Source organism: Chiloscyllium plagiosum, chromosome 3, assembly GCF_004010195.1.
Source record: "Chiloscyllium plagiosum isolate BGI_BamShark_2017 chromosome 3, ASM401019v2, whole genome shotgun sequence".
Taxonomy (NCBI): Eukaryota; Metazoa; Chordata; class Chondrichthyes; order Orectolobiformes; family Hemiscylliidae; genus Chiloscyllium; species Chiloscyllium plagiosum.
Window position 1 is genome coordinate 88236403 of NC_057712.1, and position 19040 is coordinate 88255442.

The 19040-nt window shown below is 40.5% G+C and overlaps 1 protein-coding gene across 24 annotated transcripts in view; it reads left to right on the plus strand.

Annotated features, from left to right (window-relative positions):
* Window positions 1-19040, plus strand: part of snap91a (synaptosome associated protein 91a) — a 222718-nt gene that overhangs the window by 174387 nt on the left and 29291 nt on the right. For 14 of the 24 annotated variants that reach the window (XM_043685664.1, XM_043685669.1, XM_043685700.1 and 11 more), the window contains 4 exons: window positions 1960-2043; window positions 2590-2673; window positions 4229-4354; window positions 6286-6417. In XM_043685664.1, coding sequence (XP_043541599.1) covers window positions 1960-2043; window positions 2590-2673; window positions 4229-4354; window positions 6286-6417 — 426 coding nt within the window. The remainder of the gene's footprint in view (window positions 1-1959; window positions 2044-2589; window positions 2674-4228; window positions 4355-6285; window positions 6418-19040) is intronic. The other 10 variants (XM_043685740.1, XM_043685772.1, XM_043685748.1 and 7 more) reach the window with 2 other exon arrangements.

The following is a 19040-nucleotide window of genomic DNA, read 5'->3' on the forward strand; positions in this document are numbered from 1 at the left end:
ACGCTTGTAATATTGGTCTGAATGAATATGCTTTTGTTTGTGTAATTTTGGGAAAGAATGGATGTGTGTGTTCTGGGTGCATCTTCCTAGTGTTTTCCTAATGTTTCATGCCACTTCTTTCAATCAAAAATAGAAAATGTTTAGATCATCTTGCTTCCAGTTTTCAAAAATCATTGTGTTCAGCCATGACTACAAATGGCATTCCTCATTTCTGACTGCTCTTCAGTGATTTCTCTACTTCCAAACTTAAAAGATTTGTGCAAACCAAAAATGGTTTAAGCATTTTATCTCACTCCTAGTTTCCAGTCCTGATCAAAGGTCTTTATGCCTATTCGTATACACCCAGATGTTAAAATAAAAACAAAGCAGATCTTGACAGTATCTGTGAAGAGAAAATCTGTTAAATGTTTCAAGTCGTGCCCTTTCATCTGAGCAAGTAAAGGTTAGAAATGTTGTGGCTTTTTAATGTGCTAAAATGGAAGAAGATGAGGGAAAACCCAAGGGGTGCTCTGTGGTAGGATGGAAGGCAGGAGTCATAGAATGAAGAAAATAATTGAAAAGCTGCAGGGACAAGTTTATTGACAAGTAAATAAACAAAAGATGGATCCTTAACACCAGAAAAGCAGTTTTTGTATTAAAAATTTGCTTGAGATAATAGTCAAATCTGCAAAGCCGGACACTGAGATACGTTAAGTAATTTTTGCAGTGTAATCAATGTGATACCATGCAACACCAAGTGTGGATCTCTAAGTGTACAAAGGGCTATGATTCAAGAAGAGTTGGCCATCTGTAATCGATAGATTGCAAACATGAGTGTGAAATTTCGATTGGAACAGAAGTAAAATACCAGGCAGAGGCAGTCGCTGAGGAAAGAAATGTGACTAACAGTGAATGTTGGTAAATACATGTTCAAAAATGTAAAGAAAATAGAAAGGATCAAAGATGGGCAATATAAAAGAGACAAATTGAGAGAAGAGCAGAATTTCTTCAAGGTGAACCTTCCTGGAAGAGAAGTGGCAATGAATGACCACTAAACATTTTTGTCAAAATGAGCGTGTGTTAAAAATAAGGTAGCTTCTAATGAGGTAAATTGGAGTGTGTAAAGAAAACTGAAAATGAAGCCTTTTGATACTGAAATATTAAAATGCTGGAATTGTCAAATCAACCAAATGTCAACTATCTTTTCTTCAGGTGCTGATGGGCACTTTAACAAATAAAGTTGTGGGGCTCTGAGAATGGGAATGGGGATTTTTTTTTTTGCGGCTTTAGTGCTTCAAACTCTATAGATTAAAACTGTTGTTCAGGTGGGGGTGTTCCAGCTGTTTCTTTTTCCCACTCGAGATTATCTCTGAAGTTTCCCTCCCAATAAAAAAATCTGTATTCTGGAGTGGAGTAGAGAATGATATAAATTGTCTGCATGTAGCCTCAAGAGGAACTCAGAATTTAAATCACTTTTCCTATGAATTTGTCAATGTACATAGATTAGCCAATCTGGGTATTTTGATTTGGGGTTTGCCCACCTCCATGTATCCCATTTCACACTTCAAGGCCCACAAAATGCAATCAAAATAAACCAGAGAATGGAAATTATAATTGGTAAAAAACTTGCATTGCCTGGTCTTGTGGACTGGGTTTCCAGATCTCTCAGGTGCATCTACACTACCAGATTTAAGTTTAGGAATATGCTATGAAACAGATTTTTTTTTTTTTCCCCAGTTTAGTATACTTTGGAGCCATGTTTATTGTCAGTTGTTTCTGTTGTCAGTCTGGTGAGAAGTTGAGGTGGAGACATCATGAACTGAAAACTGTTGTACCTTCTTTCTAATTTTCTGAAATAATCTTGTTATTCATTCTGTCTTTTGGGTCCTGAGCTTGGTCATAATTTTTGTTCTGATTGAGAGAAATTTTTTGTATTCTTTATTATTTACATATTTTTCTTTATATTGCTGCCTGCTACAGTTGATGCATTTGTAGCACCACCACCTACAATCAGTGCCTCTCCTGCTAAATCAGAATCTTCAGCTGTAATTGATCTTTTTGGTGGTGGGTATACCTCTTCAGATTTCTTTCCAAGTTAAACATTTGTTCAGTATGGCTATAGATGAGCTGTTTTAAACTGAAGTAGCAGAGTAGTGAAAGAATTTAATGCTGTTCAAAATAACTAAGATTTTTTTTAAAATGTAAAACTGTAGAAATATTTTATTTCCACGCAATTGTTGGTTCATCAAAATCTACTTGAAGTAACAAAATGATTAAACATGCTGATTTAAGGCATGTAGTTATGCAGTAATAAAGACCTGAATTTTTCATTCTAATATAACTCTGTGATTAAACTAATTGTTGAATTGTACAATATGTCAAATTTGCATGATATTGTTTAATGTAACTCCTGTTGGAGGTTGAAATAACTATTACAGGCATTGTTCAGCAACTTGAACTTACATTTGAGCCAAATCTATGTGTTAAAGTTTGATTCCTCATCTCAATGAAATGCATTGTAAGTTTTTCTGATGTTTGCAGAGGCCATTTAGTCTAAGTTTAGTACTTTTCTTTTTTTTTGTGCTGCATTTCTTTGGATCATGATACCAGACGCTTTTGGTAGCTCTGCTACTGAGTCTCAGCCTGCCACTCAGGCTGTTTCCAGTTCATCTGCTTCGTCGGACTTGCTCGCTGGTAACTGGCTTTTGTTAATTGTGGGAGGGGAGAAGACAGAATGCACAAAAGATGGTTCTTTACCTTTGAGAGTGTCGGTGCATTTATTTGTCTGAATAATTTTAAGTGTCTTGTTCTTGATTGAAGCTTGTTTGTAACAGTGTAGTTTTCTTAAGGCTGTGAGACCAGACAATACATTTCAGAGGTGACTCTTGATGTAGTGATATGAAGACAATTAAGCAACAGAATTTGTACTTGTGAAGGCAGTCAGCATCGTGGTTCAAATAATCCTTCCCACTCACTAGCAACCAGAAAAGATTTCAACTCTTCCTCTTTCTTCTCCCTATGTTGCTTTAAATCTGCACCGAGTCTCTTCACTTCCATTTATAGCTGCTGAGTCAAGGCCTTGCTGTGTCCTCCTGACATTGCTGGTGTTACTTAGACTTCTTAACATTTATCAATGATGACTGAAGTACTACCTAAAAAATTTTACCTAAAAAGCTCTTGCTGCTGCTTTTGATCTGCATACTACTCCTCATCCCCCAAGCACGTGCTGGGACATCCAAATCAAAGATCAGCCATATTCCATGACTGATGTACCTGCAGACAATGGCTTCAACAAGAGAAGAAAATCCAGGCAAATTGTGTCCCTGGAAGGTGTAATTAGGAAGATAGGACAAAATATTGTGTTAGAAGACTCTCTTGGAAAATCCAGAACAGTTGGTCGTCATGTTGTAATAGTGTCATATTAACTTGACTGCTGTTAAACTGGCCTTGTTTCCTAAGCGCACATTTAGAGCTCAAACCATCATGTGCCAGCAGCTCATTTAAAATCCACATAAAAAGACATTGAATGTATATAAAGGTATGCCATTCATACATTAGATTTTGTATCAGGATAATTTAGTATTTTGTCAGTGTAAATGAGAATCCAATGCAACCTAGTCTTGCCTCCGTAAAATATAACTAATTAGGATTACATTTCCACCTGTTCACAAAAATATTGTACAATCATTTAGGAGAGTTTAATTTCAAAGTAGATAGTGAACTTTCTTTTAGGGCTGAAGAGAGTAAAAAGATTCTCACCTGGTGAGTGGGGCTACTGTAGGTTGGATAGTTAATTGGGACTAACTTAATTTCGTTTAAACCAGTTCCTGAAATGGTTGAGACAGGGTATATACATTCTTTTTAAATTGCTTCTGTGTAACACAGCAGTGACAAGGGAACATAATTTTATAAAAGGCAGGAGTTTAAAGGGATTGTGAGGAATTTCTTTCTACCCATAGAAATCTGGAATGCACTGCTGAGAGCACAGGTGAGGCAGGAAACTTCAGTACCTTTTGGACGAGCATTTAAAATGTCATTACATTCGAGCCTATGGGTCAAGTGGTGGAAAGTAGGACTTGTTTATATTTAAGGTATCTTTATGTCAGTGCAGATTGAATGGACCAAAGGACTCCTCTGTACACTTTGATTCTACGAATGCTTTCTACAGGAAGCGGAAGCACTCCAATAAGATCAGTGATGAAAAGGAAATAATTAGAGTTGTTTTTTAAAGCTGTCTTTTTTCTCTAAGGTTTTGGAAATGCATTTATGACACCGACAGCGACACCAATACCTCCGGTACAGAATAATGTTTTGCAGCCTGACTTTGAAACAGCTTTTGGTATGACAGCGACAAGTAACACCTTTGATTCATCAGGTATGGAAAAAAAACGCTTTTTAATTTGAAGAAGTCAGAGAAAGCAATACTTGAAAATTTACCACTTTTTACCAGTAATTTCAGTAAATAAAAAATCAACTTACTAGTTTTAGAATTCAAAAGAATGTCATTGTATGAGCTGTCCATTTTAGAATCACTTCAAAATGAACATCTGTTCAACAGCTACTTGTGGTGATTTCGAAGTTGTCAAGAAGAGCAATTTCTCGTTCAGCTAGCAGTTTATCACCAGTGGTTAAAGTCTGAACATTCAAGAGGGAATATTTTACTCCAAGTTTTTAATAAAAGAGCATTTAATTGTCATTTAGAATGTGTATTTTTATTTTAGTTCTCTGCTTGAAATTATTATTCATGTTCTTTGTCAGGAAGGATGAAACAATGGCTAGTGATGCATTCTGTTTCTTCAGTTTTGAAAGTATTAGATGAATTATTAAGTCTTTTCAGTTTAATTGTTTGACAAATTTTTACCACTAGTGAATGTTTGACTTATTCCAATGCATCCTTTCATGAGCATTATTTTGGTATTCAAACATGAAATTAGTTTAATCAGTCAATACGAATTGAGACTCCCTAAATTGTGGCTGATTTGTGTGCTGAAAATGTGTTTCTGGAAAAGCGCAGCAGGTCAGGCAGCATCCAAGGAACAGGAGAATCGATGTTTCGGGCATAAGCCCTTGAAGAGGGGCTTATGCCCGAAACGTCGATTCTCCTGTTCCTTGGATGCTGCCTGACCTGCTGCGCTTTTCCAGCAACACATTTTCAGCTCTGATCTCCAGCATCTGCAGTCCTCACTTTCTCCTCGCTGATTTGTGTGGCAAAGCTGTGTGAATGCTTGAGTGGATTCTTGCAAATTCTGTTTGTAATGATTGCAGCTGTGCAGTGAAAGCCTTTTTACTTTAAGCATATTATGTAACATTTGCCAGGCTGCATTGTTTCTTGAATCTCAAATTCTGCATGACCTATTGCTTCTGCTGAATTAAAAGTAAACCTGAAATGTAACAACTATAACTGTTCAATATTGAGCCAAAGCTTTCAGTTCTTAATGGTGCTATCAAATTTTCTCTTCTATTTCATGCCATCAACGTTGGCACCTTATTTGATGTGATTTCATTATTGGTGAGTTTTTTCCTTACTTGTGACTTGGTTAAATTTTTACTATGATATATTGTAAGCTTGTAGCATTTTTACTATTTTGTGCACATTTTCGTTTAACTGATTAACATATGGCATACTTTTCTAAATTCAAATTAATACAATTTCAAAGCAATGCCAGACTGTCTTTTTACACTGCCATGATCACCAAATGTACTCCACCCCAAGTTTAAAGTGATCAGAGTATGTATTATGGTTTGACCCTGTCCAAAAGCTGAAGCAGTGATGCTTTGGTTTAGTGTATCCATTTGTTCATGTTATGCATATTGTTTATGCAGTGTTTCCAAAAGAGATTTAATTTAGATTAGATTCCCTGCAGTGTGGAAATAGGTCCTTGGCCCAACAAATCCACACCAACCCACCCAAACCCATTTCCCTCTGACGAGTGCACCCAACACAATGGGCAATTTAACATGGCCAATTCACCTGACCTACACGTCTTTGGTCTGTGGGAGGAAACCCACACAGACACTGGGAGAATGTGCAAACTCCACACAGACAGTCGCCCAAGGCTCGAACCGAACCTGGGACCCTGGTGCTGTGAGGCAGCAGTGCTAACTACAGCCACCATGCAGCCCCATTTAAGATAAGTTTTTATTCATTCTGTAATTGGTTTGCTGTGCAACCTTAACATGGCTCAGATAAATGTATAGGATTATGTGTATGTAAATAGTAGAGCTAAAACATACAAATTGTTTACGGAGTTCCCCACTCCTGTGTATTAATCCTCTCTTTTGGCTGTCAAAGTTTTGATTGCTTAGGTGATCTCCTTATGCCCACAATGGCATCACAGAATCAGGCAATACTTTCAGGAATGCCAGCACCAGCAGGAACACAGCCAGTGAAAAGTCTAGGGAGTGATCTTGATTCTTCACTTGCAAATCTTGTAGGAAGTAAGTTGATAATTTTTTTAATGTTCTCCATAATGTTTCTAATCACAAAGACATGTTAACATATTAGCTGCTAATAGTGAAATTAAGACAATATGTGCTGATTAATGTAAATAAGATCCATTATTATCAAAAATGTTGTTCTGATTAAAATCAATGGTGTTAGGACTATTTAAAACAGCCAAGTATGGATACAGTATAATAGGATAAGCACCATTGAAAATCACCACAGTTTTTGAATTACTCTACAAGTGTTGAAAGCTTTTGCACGATCACATTGGGTACTGTGATCAATATGGAATAATTCCAAGAAATTTGAATTGGTTTGATTGTTGGACAGGGAGGCAACAGGGAAGGTTTGATGCAAAATTAGTTCATTGTGTGAGCTAAGGCAGAATGGCAATACAGTATGTTGTATACCTTTTAGTAGGTTTTTAAGTAAAGAGCAACATAATTAACTTAGTAGAATTGAAGCCTGTCAGGTTGAAGTAAGATTGTATTTTTCACAATCTCTGGATGTCTCAAAGTACTTCACAGCTGTTCAGTTATTTATTGAAGTCACTGTTTTGCTGTTGGGAGCACTGCAGTTATTTTGTGCTGAGCAAACCCCCACATAGGGGCAGTATGACAGTGATGCAGTGATAACCAGGCAGTCTGTTTTGGGATGTTTATTGAAGGTAAGTATTGACCAGGACAAGGGAGATAACATCCCTGCATTTCTTTTGAAATAATTCCAGGAGGAGATAGTACTGTAGTGTTAATGCCATTGGTCTAGTAATCCAGAGGCTCTGGCTTGTATTCTGGGGACAGGGGATGAAATTCCACCAGAGCAGCAGTTAATTTAGTTAATAAATCTGTAATTTAAAACTGGATTCAGTAATGGTGACATTAAAAATATAATTATTTATTGTAAAAAGTCAATTAGCTCAATAATGTCATTTCTGAGGAAAACAAAATCAGCCAGCCTTAGGTGGTCTGGTTTACTCCAAACCCACAGTAATGTAGTGAACTTGTAACTGCCTTCTGAAATAATCCAGCAGCCACTCCATTTCTAGGCTGGATGATGGGTCAAAATGCCCATGAAGAGGGAACAGTAGTTTGAATACCAATGTGACTAAGGAACAGAAAACAATGAATATTTATTTCAAACTAGGCCCTGAGGGTCATTATGTGGATCAGAGGTGATCTGTATAAGTGAAGCATAATTTCAAATCTTACAGATGACACAAAATCTGAATACGTCCTAAATAACAAGGAAGATAGTTACAAATCTCAGATGTTTAGTGGTGAAATTGACAAACATAGCAGATGCAATTTAATGTGGAAATGTGTGATATGATTTATTTTGGAAGGAAGAATGACAAGATAAAATATAAATCAAGAATTCCTAGTAAATCTAGGTCAGGTTGGTATCATGAAGGGAGTGGAGTGGGGTGGGGTGGGGTCCCTGCTTTCCACTGGTTAGAATCATAGCACAAAGGAAAATGGTCAGGTCTTTGTCAGTCACCTCATTTCCATGATATCTCTAAGGAATTCTTCAAGGCAATGTCATCAGCCCAATCATTTCAGCTGCTTCATCAGTTACCTTCCATCATAAGATCAGAAGTGGGAAGCTTCACAGATAATTACATACAATGTTCAGCATCATTCCTCAAACTCCTCAAACGCTGAACGTAGCAAGGCCTGACAAGTGGATGCTACATGTGTGCCAATCTATTATTTATCATCCATCAGGAGTAGTCTAACCTTTGTCCCTTGACATTCAGTGGCAATATATTCACGGAAATCCCAACAGTAACATCCTGGTAGTTAACACTGACTAGAAACTGAACTGAACTAGCCATATAAATACTATGGCTATAGGAGAAAGTCAGAGGCTAAGAATCCTGCAGCACATAATTCATGTCCTGTCAACCTCAAAATTGTCCCCCCATCTACAAGGCACAAGTCCCGAGTACAGTGGAATGCTTCTCACTTGCCTGGATGTGTGCAGGTCCAACAACACTCAAGCTTGACACTATCCAAGACACAACAATCCATTTGATTAGCAGCATATCTACAAATGTTAATTCCCTCTACTACCGACATTCATTCTCAGCTGTGTACCACTTACGACATGTACTGCAGTGGGGGAGAAGTACTAATCGGGATTACAAGGTCTGCCATTTCTCACTGTGACTCTCTTGGAGAATAGAGCCTCCGGCTAAAAACCAGGGCCTGACTCAGTGGGAATGGGGCAGCAGATCTGCACTTTGGCATGCAGCTGAGAAACTTCCTTGGTGTGGCACTCCTATTTTAGCAGCCATAATACTTCCCTCCCTCCAAAGCCATCATCTTTGTTCCTGCCACCTGGAGGCTGGTAAAGTTTCAAACCATAGCATACAAAAGTAACAGATTCAAGCAATAGTTTGTCCTTAGCTAATTGTCTGATCCTAAGCACCACACTTCAAGAAGATGAGGGTTTGAGCTATAGGGAGATGCTGAACAGGCTGGGGCTGTTTTCCCTGGAGTGTCAGAGGCTGCAGGGTGACCTTGTAGAGGTTTACAAAATTGAGGGGCATGGATAGGTTAAATAGGCAAAGTCTTTTCCCTGGGGCTGGAGAGTCCAGAACTAGAGGGCATAGGTTTACGGTGAGAGGGGAAAGATATAAAAGAGACCTACAGGGCAACTTTTTCATACAGAGGGTGGTAGATGTATGGAATGAGTTGCCAGAGGAAGTGGTGGAGGCTGTTACAACTGCAGCATTTAAGAGGCATTTGGATGGATATATGAATAGGAAGGGTTTGGAGGGATATGGGCCGGGTGCTGGCAGGTGGGACTAGATTGGGTTGAGACATCTGGTTGGCATGGACGGGTTGGACCGAAGGGTCTGTTTCCATGCTGTACATCACTATGACTCTAATGCTAAGCCCTTTAGAGCCTGTGTACAGATGGGTTTATTAGCCTGGTAACAAGGATGAAAGAGAGACATTTTGGAAAATCAAAAGAGACTGGATTTATTCTGACGAAAAAGAAGATTAAGGAGATATAGATGTTCAAAATTACATGAAGGATTTTGATTGTGTAAATTGGGAGAGAACATTCCCATTAGCTGGAGGATTGATAACTGGAAGTGACAAGTTTAAGGCAATTGGCAAAAGGGCCAACCTGGGATTGCAAGGAATTTGTGATTTTACTGAAACATTTTTATACAACATGTTCTAATGTTATAACATATAGAAACCTCAAATGAAGACAGCTCTGAAGAGAAGGCACATAGAACTTCAAATGTTAGCTCTGTTTCATCTGCTGCCACACTTGGCCACCTCCAGTTTGGTGCAAATGAAGGGTAGAAGATTTTTACAAAAAAGGGAATACGTACGTCGCTGGGAGAACAGCGAAAACCTAAACAGTCAAGGAGAGCTAGAAGAAAATATCTGGAAAAATTTCATACGTGTGGGGAAAAAAAGGGAATTTCAATTTCCCAACATTAACTGGGTTGGACAATGTATATCTGAGATCTACTTACACTGAAAGGCTTGGAGGAGATAGATTTCTTAATGTATCCAGAAGGTCTTTTTAAGCCAATATGTAGAAAATCCTGCAAGAGAGGGGGTGATTTTGGACCTAATTTTCAGTTGTGCAGTGATTTGGACAAGCTGAGTGATTGGTCAAATGCATGACAAATGTAGTATAATGTGGATAAAAATGAGGTTATCCATTTTGGTAGCAAAAAGTAGGAAGGCAGATTATTACTTGGCTGTAAAAGGAGAGAGGGGAATGGTCAACAGGATCTGGGTGCCCTCATGTACAGTTGCTGAAAGTACACATGCAGGTGAGGCCACACCTGGACTATTGTGTACAGTTCTGGCCTCCTTATCTGAGAGGATATTTTAGGTATAGATGGAGTGCAGCAAAAGTTTCCTAGATTCACTCATAGGGTGACATGGACTGGCATATGAGGAGAGATTGAGCCAGTTAGGATTGTATTCACTGGAGTTCAGAAGAATAAGAGGGGATCTCATAGACACGTATAAAATTCTACCAGGATGAGACACGTTAGATGCAGGAAAGGTGTTCTCAATTGAAGGGTTAGCCCAGAACTAGGGGGTCAGAGTTTAAGGATGATGGGTACACCTTTTAGGACCAAGATGAGAAATTCCATGACCCGGAGTGGTGAACTTGTGGAATTCATGATCACTGAGTGATTGAGACCAAAATAGTGTGTCTTCAAGAAGAAGGTTGGTATAGCTCTTGTGGCACAAGGGATTAGGGATGGGTTGGATTAGGGTATTGAGTTCAATAATCAGCCATCATAGAACTACAGAATCCCTACAGTGTGGAAACTGGCACTTCGGCCCTACCAATCCTTCAGAGTAACTAACCCAGACCCATTCCCCCTACCCTATATTTACTCCTGACTAATGCACCTAACCTACACATCCATGAACACTATGGACAATTTAGCACAGCATATTCACCTAATCTGCACATCTTTGGACTGTGGGAGGAAACTGGAGCACCCAGATGAAACCTGCGCAGGCTCTACACAGACAGTCGCTCGAGGCTCGAATCAAACCCAGGTCCCTGGGGATGTGGGGCAGCAGTGTTAACCACTGAGCCACCATGCCGCCTTGATCATATTGAATAATGGAGGAGGTTCCAGGGATCAAGCGCCCTATTTCATAATTTCAATGATATTGACCCTCTTGTGATGCAGGTACACATCCCGCCATGGTAGATGGGTGGAATTTGTATTCAGTAAAAATCTTGACCACTCCACCATCGTCAGTTGTGGGAAAACCATGTCAGGTTCACTAATCTTTTTCAGAGAAGGAAAAGGTAGCTTTTTTTTTCTGGTATGGCTGACCTGCAACTCCAGACCCATGACAATGTGGCTTTCTCTTAATAATCATCTGAAATAGCCAGTTGTATCAAATACTAAAGTCACAAAAAAAATCAGACTGACCATCTGGCTTTGACTGAGGCACTGAAAATAACTGATCCCTGTTGATGCTACAAAGTCCCCCTCCTGAAGGTCTGGGGGCACAAGCAAAAATTGGGAGAGCTGTCTCACAGACTGTTAGGTTGTTGCTTGACTACATTCAGAATACACAGTCCCAGACACCACACTGTCACCATCCCTGGATTTGTCCAGTCTCACCAGCAGAACAGACCAAGTAGAGTTGGTGAAACAGTGATATACCATCAGGGGGGGAGCTTCCCTGGGAGCCCAAAAAATTAACTCTAGACTCCATGAACTGACATGACATCAAATCAAACGTGAGCAAGGAAACCTGCTGATTTCTTTCGCCCCTCAGCTACTGATGGGAACCCGTTCATGTTGAACACCACTTGGAGGAAGCACTGAGGGTGGCAAGGTTGTAGCATGTACTGTGCTTAGGGGGCTTCAATGTTCATCACCAATAGTGTCTCGGTAGCAGCACTGCTGACAGAGTTGGTGACGTTCTAAATAAAGAACAAAGCTGTTAGACTGAATCAGCGGCAGATGGTGAGGGAATCACCATGAAGGGAAAAATATAATTGACTTCGTTCTCTCCAATCTGCCCAAAACAAATGTATTTGACAGTGATTGTCACCGCATGATCACTGCATAGCCCTTGTGGAGGTGAAGTCCTACCTTCACATTGAGGATGCAGTCTGTCGGGTTGTGTCACTTACTATAGTGCTAATTGAGAAAGACTTTAATCAGATCTAGCAACTGAAGACTAGGCAGATATGAGGTGCTGCATGTGCTGTCAGTAGCAGCTGACTTGTACTCCCATGCAGTCTGCAACTTCATGGTAAAGCATATCCCCACTCTACCATTATCATCAAGATGGGGGATCAACTGTGGGTGAGTGAAGGGTGTAGGAGGAAATTCCAAGAGCTACGCCAGATAAACAAAAATTAAACTAAAATGCTGTGGATGTTGGAAATCTGAAGTTGAAAGTGCTGGAGCAACTCTGCAGGTATAGCAGCATCTGTAGAAACAGAACCATTAAAAGTTTCAAGGTCTAATGTAAGAAGAGTTCTGAAGAGCAATCCGATCTGACTAAAATGTTAACTCAGTCTTTCTCCCTAGAGATGCTGCTAGATGCTGAATTTCTCACTTTGTTTTTAATAAGTGAAAATGAGGTGTCAACCTGGTAAATCTACAACACAGGGCTACTTGCGTGCCAAACAGCGTAAACAGTAAGTGATAGAAAAAGCTAAGTGATTTCCCCAACCAATGAATCAGATCTATGCTTTGCTGCATCTAGTTGTGAATGATAGTGGACAATTGAACAATTATCACTGGAAGAGGAAGAGGAGGCTCTATGAATGGGCAAGCCCAGTGCATCCATGCAAAAAAATAAGGCTGAAGCATTTGCAACAGTCATCAGCCAGAAGTGTTGAGTGGATGATGCATCTTGGCCTCCTCTCGAGGTCCATAGCATCCAGATTTCAGTCTTCAGACACTTTGATCCACTCCAAGATATTCCATGTAAAGCAGCAGCTGAAGGCACAGGACACTGCAAAGGCAACATTTCAGCAATAATACGGAATGTGTGCTCCAGCTTTGCCCTACCGTTTGTCAAGCTGTTCCAGTGCTGTTGAAATGTTGGCATCTGCTCTCGAATGTGGAAAATTGCCCATGCACAAAAAAGCAGGAAAAATAAAATCCAGGCAATTACTGCCACATCCGTCTACCTTAGATTATCAGTAAAATTACGAACTTGTAATCAGTAGTACTATCGGGCAGCACTTGCTTAGTAATAACTTGCAGTTTGACACTCTGTTGGGCTGCTCAGTTCCTGACCTTATCATAGCCTTGGTACAAACATGAACAAAAGAGCTGAATTCCAGAGGTGAGATGTGTGCATCAGACCTGCATTTGATAAAATATCGCATCAAGAAGCCCTAGCAAAGCTGGAGATAATGGGAATCATGGGGCAAACTTTCGGCTAGTTGGAGTCATAACTGGCACAAAGGAAAATAGTTGTGGTTGTTGGAGGCCATTCATCTCACCTCCAGGATATCTCTGCACGAGTTCCTTCGGGTGGTTTCCTAAGCCAAACCATCTTCATTCATGACTGACCTTTCCTCCATCTTAAGGTCAGAAATAGAGATGTTTGATCGCACAATGTTCAACACCATTTGTGACGATTCAGATACTGAAGCAGTCCATGTCCAAATACAGCAAGACCTGGACAATGGCCAGGTTTGGGTTGACAAGTGGCAAATATTGTTGCATGGCACTGTATGGCAAAAATGCCCAACTCTCACCAAAGAAAATCTATCGCCCTATGATATTCAGTGGCATCACCATTACTGAATCCTTCACTATCCATCCATTTTAAATTGGCCCATTGATGGGAAACTTAAATGGGTTACTCATATAAACTGATACGACCCACTGGGGATTGCACTGGATATCACGTCCTCTTCCCAAAATCATTTAAAATGTGAAAAGATGTAGTTGAACTGCCCAATTGACCTGACTGACAAACTTGTGACAAAAGAATATACACCATTACCTTTGTAGACTTAACCAAAAGATAGCTCTTTCACTAATGAGGCATGAATTATTAACTTAACACCTTATGAGTTTCTAACTCCTCTTAATTAACTAGACGTGCCAAAGACATGGATTTTAAGGATGAAAATCAGTTAACACAAATAATAGTTTGATAGAGTCAATCTGGAGTCAAGTTGAGTGATTTTAGTTTGATGTTTTCCAGTTTCCTTTGTTCACTTTTTCAGTAATAGAGTCATCGAGCCATGCAGTACAAAAACAGACCTTTTGGTCCAACTGGTCTGTGCTGACCAGATATCCAAAGTGGATCTCATCCTATTTACTAGCATTTGGCCATATCTCTCTCAACCCTTACTATTCATTTACCTATCCAGATGCCTTTTAAATGCTATAATTGTACCAGCCTTCACCACTTGCTCGGCAGCTCATTCCATACATGCACCATCCTTTGCCCCCTAGGTCCCTTTTTAAATCTTGATTCTCTCACCTGAAACCTCTGCCCTCTAGTTTTAAACTCTGCTACTCTGGAGAAAAGATTTTTGAGAAAAGACTTTGGCTATATACCCTATCCACACCCCTCATGATTTTATAAGCCTGTATAAGGTCACCCCTCAGCCTCCAATGCTCCAGGGGAAATAACCCCAGTCTATTCAGCATCTCCCTATAGCTCAAACTCTCCAACCCTAGCAATGTCTTTGTAAATATTTTCTGCACCCTTTTGAGTTTAACAGCAACATTCCCATGGGAGGGTGACTAGAATTGAATGCAGTATTTCAGAAGTGCCTCACCAGTGTCCTGTATAGCTACATCATGACCTTCCAACTCCTATACCAATGCACTGACCAATAAAGGCAAATGCCACCTTCACTACCCAGTTTACCTGCGACTCCATCTTCAAGGAACTATGAACCTGTACCCCAAAGTCTTTGTTCAGCAACATACCCCAAAACCTTACCATTAAGTATATAAGACCTTCCCTGATTTACCTTACCAAAATGTAGCACCTCACATTTATCTAAATTAAATTCCACCTGTCACTCCTCAGCCCATCTGATCAGGGTTCATTGTACTGTTAGATAACTTCCTTCATTGTCCACCATACCACCAATTTTGGTGTCATCTACAAAACTGCTAACTATTACTCCTATCTTCCCATCCAAATCATTCATATAAGTGACAAAAAACTGCCCAGCATCAATCTTTGTGGCACACCGTCTGGTCGAAGGAGCAACTTCCACCACCACTCTGACTCTTACCTTCAAGCCAATTTTGTATCCAAATAACTAACTCTTCTTGGATTCCACGTGATCTAACCTTGCTAACCAGTCGATCATGTGGAATCTTGTTGAACAGCTTGTTGAAGTGTGTATAGTCAATGTCCATCGCTCTGCTTTTGTCGATTTTCTTTGTCACTTCAAAAAATCTCCATTAAGCTGGTCAATCGATTTCCCACGCACAAAGCTATGTTGACTATTCCCTAATCAGTCCTCTCCTTTGCAAATGCATGTAAATTCTGTCCAGGAATCTGTTTAGCTTAGTTGGCTGGATTGTTAGTTTACAGACCAGTATAATGCTGCCAGCGTGGGCTCAGATCCCATCACCAGTTTGAGGTAACCATGAAGGACTGTCCTTCTCAACCTCCTTCCCTCGTCTGAGGTCTGCTGGCCCTCCGGTTAAATCGCCATCAGTCGTTTTTCTGTCTCTAATGAAAGAGCAGCCCCTATGGTCTGTTAAGACTATGACGACAAAAAACACAGCCTAATTCTGTCCCTCAGAGTCCCCTGCAACAACTTACCCACCATTGATGTCAGACTCACCGGTCTATAGTTCCCTGGCTTTCCTTACTACCTTTCTTAAATTATTGCACCACATTAGCCTCCAGTCTTCTGGCGCTTTCTTTGACGACACAAGGTTGTCTGCACTAAAGTCCATTCTTTCGATTATGAGTTGAGAATTGATCCATTGAATACACAGGAATGCTTTCTTTTTCCTTCCTTCAGGAGTATGGAAAAAAAAACAGTTTACAGGAAAAGGTGGATGAGAACATCTTCCAAGAGCTTGATTTATTGATATGCTTTTCCTTTTTGAAATGAGGTTCTCGGTGCTGCATTTGCTTCATAGAGAACCGGTCTCCTGATCATAAGACTGTAACATAGAAGTGGAAATTGGCCCTCGAATGCTCTGCCATTCAAATGAGATTGTGTCTGATCTGATGACCCTTAACTCAATTTTCCTGACTTTTCCCTGATCAGAGGCCAATCCAAATGCTATAACTGACTTCTCTGTCACCAATTCCAATTGGTCCATAGATGAGCCATCCAACTAATATTATTGGGCAGGTTCGCCCTGAATGGCTCAGTAGAAGAGACCATACCCACCTAGAAATGTTAATAGCTCCAATAAATAGAGTAAGTAAAAAGATGTGGTCTTCCCGAAAATATTGTGGCTGCAAGAGCAGATCAGAGCTCGGAATCCTACAGTGATTAACCTGACTCCACCTGATCTGTTGCCCTCAAGGATCTTTGTACTTCCCAAGGTCCTGCCATTCACCATGTATTCCCTTGCCTCATTCGTCCTCCCAAAATGCATCACTTCACATTTTCCAAGATTAAATTTAATTTGCTACTATTCTCCCTATCTGACTAGCCCATCCATATTGTCCTGTAGTCTAAGGCTATCCTCCTCACTATTAATCATATCAAAACCTTTTTTGTGATCTGTGTTGATACACTACAAATGTAAGCATATGATCAGTAAGTTAATGACTTGGATACAAAAACAAACAAGGATCCAACTTGAATCCTGTGGTGTGCCACTGAACACAAGACTTCCAGACAAAACAACCTTTGACTCTAAACCATCATCTACTGACTCCTGCACTAAACCAATTTTGGATTCAACTTACAAAATTGCCCTGGCTCTCATGGGCTCTTAGCTTCTTGACCAGTCTATCATGCGAGAACATACCAAAAGCCTTACTGAAGTCCATGTGGACTACATGAATCGCAATAACCTCATAGAACAGTACAGACCCTTTGGCTCTTGAGGTTGTGCCGAATTTTTATCCCACTCCAAGATCAAACTAACCTATATTCCCTACATTTTACTATCCTCCATGTAGCTTAAATGTCCCTAATTTATCTGACTGTACTACCAACGCTGGCAGTGCATTCCAAGCACCCATCACTCTGTGTAAAGAACCAACCTCTAACATATCCCCTAAACCTTCCTCCAATTACCTTACAATTATGCCCCCTTGTGATCAACATTTCCAACCTGGGAAAAAGTCTCTTGCTATCCACTCTATGCCTCTCATCATCTTTTACACCTCTATTACGTCACCTGTCATCCTCCTTCACTCCAATGAGAAAAGCGCTAGCTCCCTCAATGTTTCTTCATAAGACATGCCCTCTGTCCAGGCAGCATCCTGGGCTCTGCACCCTCTCTAAAGCTTCTACATCTTTCCTATAATGAGGTGACCAGAACAGAACACAATATTCCAAGTGTGATCTAACCAGAATTCTATAGAGCTGCAGTATAACCTTGCGGCTCTGAAACTCAATCCCCCTGCTAATGAGAGCCAAGGGTTGATACGCCTTAACAACCCTATCAACCTGGGTGGCAACTTTGAGGAATCTGTGAACATGGACCCCAAGATCCCTCTGTTCCTCCACCCTCTGCCAAGAATCCTGCCTTCAGCCCTGTATTCTGCATTTAAATTCAACCTTCCAAAATGAATCATTCACACTTTTCCAGGTTGAACTCCAGCTGCCACTTCTCAGCGCAGCTCTGCATCCTGTCAATGTTCTGTTGCGATCTGCACCAGCCCTCCACACTGTCTACAACTCCACCAACGTTCGTGTCATCAATAAACTTACTAACACACCTTTCCACTTCCTCACCCAAGTCATTTATAAAAATCACAGGGAGCAGTGGTCCCAGGACAGATCTCTGTGGACTACCACTGGTCACGGAGCTCCAGATTGAATACTTTACATCTGCTACCACCCTCTGTCTTCTATGGGCCAGCCAATTCTATATCCAGACAGCCAATTTTCCTTGTATCCCATTCCTCCTCACTTTCTGAATGAGCCTACCATTGGGAACCTTATTAAATGTCTTGTTAAAATCTATGTACACCATATCCACTGCTCTACTTTCGTCGATGTGTTTTGTCACGTCCTCAAAGAGTTCAGTAAGGCTTGTGAGACATGACCTCCCCCTCTCAATGCCATGCTGACTCTCTCTAATCAAGCTATGCTTTTCAAAATAATCATAAATCCTGTCTCTCAGAATCCTCTCCAATAATTTGTCCATTACCGATCTAAGACTATTGGGTCTGTAATTCCCAGGGTTATCCTTATTTCCCTTTCTTTAACAAGGAGATGAGATTTGCCACCCTCCAATCATCTAGTACTATTCCAGTGAACAATGTGGAAGCAAAGGTCATCACCAAAGATAAAACAGTCTCTTCCCTTGTTTCCTGTATTTACTTTGCGTATATTCCGTATGGCCCAGGGTCTTATCTACTCTCCTTTTTCAAAATTTCCAGCATGTCCACCTTCTAAAGCTGTTCAAGCGTATCAGCCTATTTCACGCTGTCCTCTCGAATGACAAGGTCCCTCTCACTAATGAATACTGAAGCAAAGTATTCGTTAAGGACTTCCCCTACCTCCTCCGACTCCAAGCACAAGTTCCGTCCACTATCCGTGATTGGCCCTCCCCTTGCTCTGGCCATCCTCTTGTTCCTCATAAATGTACGACATCTTGGGGTTTTCCTTAATCCTACCCACTAAGGCTTTTTCATGCGCCCTTCTAGCTCTCCTCCATCCATTCTTCAGTTCCTTCCTTATTATCTTGTAACCGTCTAGAGCCCTGTCTAATCCTTATTTCCTCTACCTTGAGTAAGATTCCTCCTTCTTCTTGACTAGATGTTCCACATTTCTTGTCCTCCAAGGTTCCTTTGCCCTACTATCCCTTCCTTGCCTCAGGCAAATCTATCCAGCACTCAGTCAGTCCTCCCTTAACAACCTCCACATTTCTGTCAAGCATTTCCCTGAGAATGTCTCTCCCAGTTTGTGCACCACAGTTCCTGCCTAATAGCATTGTAATTCCCCCTCCCCCAAT